Source organism: Eurypyga helias, unplaced genomic scaffold (genome assembly GCF_000690775.1).
Source record: "Eurypyga helias isolate BGI_N326 unplaced genomic scaffold, ASM69077v1 scaffold46077, whole genome shotgun sequence".
Taxonomy (NCBI): domain Eukaryota; kingdom Metazoa; phylum Chordata; class Aves; order Eurypygiformes; family Eurypygidae; genus Eurypyga; species Eurypyga helias.
The window spans coordinates 3,556-7,618 of NW_010263252.1; the positions used below are offsets into that span (position 1 = coordinate 3,556).

Genomic DNA, 4,063 nt, shown 5'->3' on the forward strand with positions numbered 1-4,063 from the left:
GCCGAGCCCTCCCCTCATCCCTGCCACACTGGGGGGTGCACGGAGGGAGTGTTTCCATCACAAGAGGACGGAAGCTCTGCTCTCTGGCCAGCCCTTCCCAGTATTCCTTGGTGTAAGGCAGAGGCAGGCCAGGGAGCTGGAGGGGGTTTCTGTTAGCCAGTCAATCAATCATTTCCCAATGTTTATTATTTATCCCCCTGGCCGAGCCCTCCCCTCATCCCTGCCACACTGGGTGATGGGAAGTTTTATGATCTCTGAACAGCAGAGGCTGGCGGGCAGCCTGACTGATGCCAGCAGCTCATTCTCAGCCACGTGAGAGGAGAAACATCAAGAAGGAGGGATGGAGTTAGAACTTTATTAGGAGAAACCTAGGCACAATTGACTAAAATCTCATGTTAAGGAGAGCACACAGGTCTTTTCAGGATTAAAAAATACACATACATATATAAAACACCTTACAAACAAAAAAAATACTGGTTTCCCCTCCCCTTTGTGTGTGAGTATATATGTACAGGGAACTGTACCAAAGCTAACTACGTATCAGGAGCAGGGATTCACCATCCCTTTCAGTGGCCCTAAGAGAGGGAATGGCTCAGTCGCCTCATAAGCTGTTCCCAGGCCATTCGCTCATGCAGTCCAGTGTTGGGAAGCTGTGGCCGGTGTCTTGAAAGGGCAGCACAGGGTCCACGACAGGGAGCAGCTTTGCTCTGTTTAGCAATTCTCTCTAAAAGGAGGATGTCAGCTCCGCACTGACAAAATATGTCTGGAGTGAGAGCTGCCCACAGACCTCACCCCCAGACTCACTGTGTGGTGTCGGGCCCCAAAGGCTGCTCTGAGAGGATACAGTGGTGGGAAGAGCTGGTCCATGGGTGGTTTCTTATGCTGTACGCGCTAGGGATGGAGTGGAGATGACCTGATGGCAGAACGGGGGCTTGCTGTGAGGACAAGTATCTTGGCTTGCACAGGCTGGCAGGCTTGAGAGGGCAGCCAAGAGCTGAAGGATGTGCAGGACATGGAGAAGACTCTTGCTCTTTGCAAAAGATGCTGAAGTGTTTTGGTAGGTTAGTGAGAGAAGACGCAGGCCGTACCTCTTCTGCAGGGGAACAGAGGGTGTTTTTTCTCTCAAGTTGGCAGCTGGCAGCGCCCTTCCAGCAGCGTTCATGTAGCTGGAAAGATGACTTTAAAAAGGGGAAAAATCACTCTGATTCGGCACGGTAATTCCTCCCTTTTTACCAGTAGGATATTTGTTCTCACAGGAGCATCTCTATTTCTGATAATGGGTGTCTTGCTTAGAATTGATGACATAAGTATCCTGGGAAAATTCCCTAGTCTTCATCAGCTGGTCATCTAAGTGATATCCCAGGGCCAGTCTGCTGCGCTGGCTTAGGAATGAGGAAGGAAGGGATTCCAACGTTAGACTTGAGGGAGCTGTGTGTGTGGGACCACTGACATCCTTATCTACGGGGAAGTTACATACACAGTGTCAAAAAATTCAAGTAGGATTTATTGTATAGGTAAACTGGTATAAAATGTCTGGGCTCAGGTAGAGAAAGGGAGGGTTGGAAAGAGGGAGAACAAAGCAGATGAGAAAGTCTTTCTTTCAGCAAGCCTGCCGGCGTGTTTCTGCTCCCTGCGGGTGAGAGAAGCTGCAGCTCAGTGTAATTGCCAAGCTGATGTAGCAAACGTTGAACGGACGCCAAGGAAGACGCGAGGGGATTGGGATCCAGTCAGTCTGTTGAGTACAGGCTGGCAGTGGATACTTGCTGGGCAGCCTCAGTAATCTCTGTCCTGTGCTCTGCCAGGTAAGGATGGGGAGTCTCCAGTCCCTGTGGGTCCCATGATGAAAACAGGGCAGAAAGCTTCACATCTGAAGGTTGGTGCCTCTCTTCAGTGCGTGTCTCCCGGTGACTGCCCCAGCCTTAAGCCGTGAGAGGTGCTGTCTGCAATATACTGATGACGTTCGACGGAAAGGAGCAAGAGGGCGTTAAAACAGAGAGAGGTTAGTGGCAAGAGTCCGGCGTCCACTTTGCAGAAGTTTCACTAAGCGCTGAGACTGCTCCTTCTCCTCATCCCTCCTGGAGACAGGTCACACAGACAAATCATCCGACCTCGCCTTGCTGCTGGCACGGCTGGTCTTGCTGAGCCGGCGTTTCTCATTGAAGTAGTTCTCGGGGAAGGCCGGTGCCGCGCACTCGTTGGCCACCTCTGTACTCTCCCCGTAGCTGGACTTAATGAAGGGCCCTTCACCGGCGGCATCCTCCTGGCCATGGACCCTCTCGGTGGCGAAGTTGGCAGTGTTCTGCTGGGAGGCCACCTTGTTGCTGAAGGGGCTGATGAACTTCCCACTGGGACTTGACAAGCACTGGTTAAAATCTGGCGGAGGAGTGTACATCTGGGCTCTTTCTACTTGTGGGGCAGACTCCAATCTGCCGGGGGCTGTGCTGGGACTGGGCTTGTACCGGGAGCACCTCTCCTTGGCTTTTTTCCAGCCCAGGTGGTACAACTCAGCCAGACTGAGGAACAGGGAGAGCACTGCCACGGCCAGCATGAAGACGATGAACACGTTCTTCTCTGTGGGACGGGAAACGTAGCAGTTGACGGGGTGGGGGCAAGGTGCCCGCTGGCAGATATACAGGGTCTCCAGGAAGATCCCATACAAGACGTACTGTCCCACAATGAAGGCCACTTCCATGGCAGTGCGGATCAAAATGCTGTAGACGTAGGTGTTCAGCAGACTGCCCCTGAGTATGATTTTGCCTCCCGATTCATCCCAGCAAGATAGCTCGGCCTTCTCTGCCACAGGGCACTTCTGCTGGTAGTAAGTGTCGCCGCTGTTTTTCATCTCCTGCGCTTCTAATTCTGCCTCCTTCATCTTCCTCTTCTCCTCCATGCGCACTGTGTGCATCGCATGGCCCATGTACACCAGGGACGGGGTGGAGACAAAGATGATCTGGAGCACCCAAAAGCGGACGTGGGAGATGGGGAAGGCCTTGTCGTAGCAGACGTTCTCGCAGCCAGGCTGCTGGGTGTCGCACATGAAGTCCGACTGCTCGTCCCCCCAGGAGGACTCGGCTGCTGTACCCAGCACCAGCATCCGGAAGATGAAGAGCACGGTCAACCAGACCTTCCCCACCACTGTGGAGTGTTTGTGGACCTCCTCGAGGAACTCTCCCAGGAAACTCCAGTCTCCCATTTCTGCTCACCGGGAAGGGTGAGAAGTCTTGAAGGGAGAAGAACACAGCCCCTGTGGGAGAAAACAGAAGAGAGTGGTTCTAAGGAGGGTTAGGAAGTGCCCAGCTGGGAATGCATGGAGCGGAATGATTTGTTGTGTGTCAAAGGAAATGTTTTAATTTGGCCCGACATGAATGAGGTCTGGTTTGCTGAAAACTTTGTTTCACATCCACTGAAAACACTGGTGTTGGGTTTGGTTTTTTGAGGTTTTTTTTTTAACTCAGCTACTGAAAGAAAAAGTGATCTTTTTGGTATAATCCAACTACAACCTTTTAAATGGGCTGCCAAAACTTGGAGGGCGAGCCAGATTTTTTCTTGGTTCAGAAAGTCCTTTCACTGTGGTCTGCATATTGCATCCTCTGCGGCCTGTGTAGTTCAAGCAATATTAATCGGTCTGCAAACTGCGCTCTGGGGAATCCTTAATGGGCTGATCCCCTGGGAGGTAAGAGTGGAGTCTGCAGCTTGTCCTGAGCACTGCCTTGGCACTTTCATGTGTCGTATGTGTGTAACACCTGTGCTGACACGGTTCTGGGTTTCACTGCTGAGCTCGGTGCCACCACTGGAAGGAATGCGGAGGAAACCTTCCTGGTGCCCACCTGCCCCTTGCCCATAGGTTTTGCTTTGGTTTTACAGTGCTGCCAGTTCCAAGTGTTTTGTTTACGAGTTACAAATGTTTTTGGGAGCATAAAAACTTTGGGGAGCTGTGCCAGTCCTGTAAACTTAATCTGCCTCCCCCCTGTCATACCTCTCTGAGAGGGAACTGGTACAAAATCTAAATTTGCTCTCTCCTCTTTTCTTAAGTTCTGAGACAAAATTCACAGTTCAAATGACA

The 4,063-nt window shown here is 51.6% G+C and overlaps 1 protein-coding gene across 1 annotated transcript; it reads right to left on the reverse strand.

Annotated features, from left to right (window-relative positions):
* Positions 1–2,086: 2,086 nt before the first annotated feature.
* Positions 2,087–3,193, reverse strand: GJA5 (gap junction protein, alpha 5, 40kDa). The gene has a single exon (XM_010155969.1). The coding sequence runs from the start codon at positions 3,191–3,193 to the stop codon at positions 2,087–2,089; it is 1,107 nt and encodes a 368-aa protein (XP_010154271.1).
* Positions 3,194–4,063: the final 870 nt, after the last annotated feature.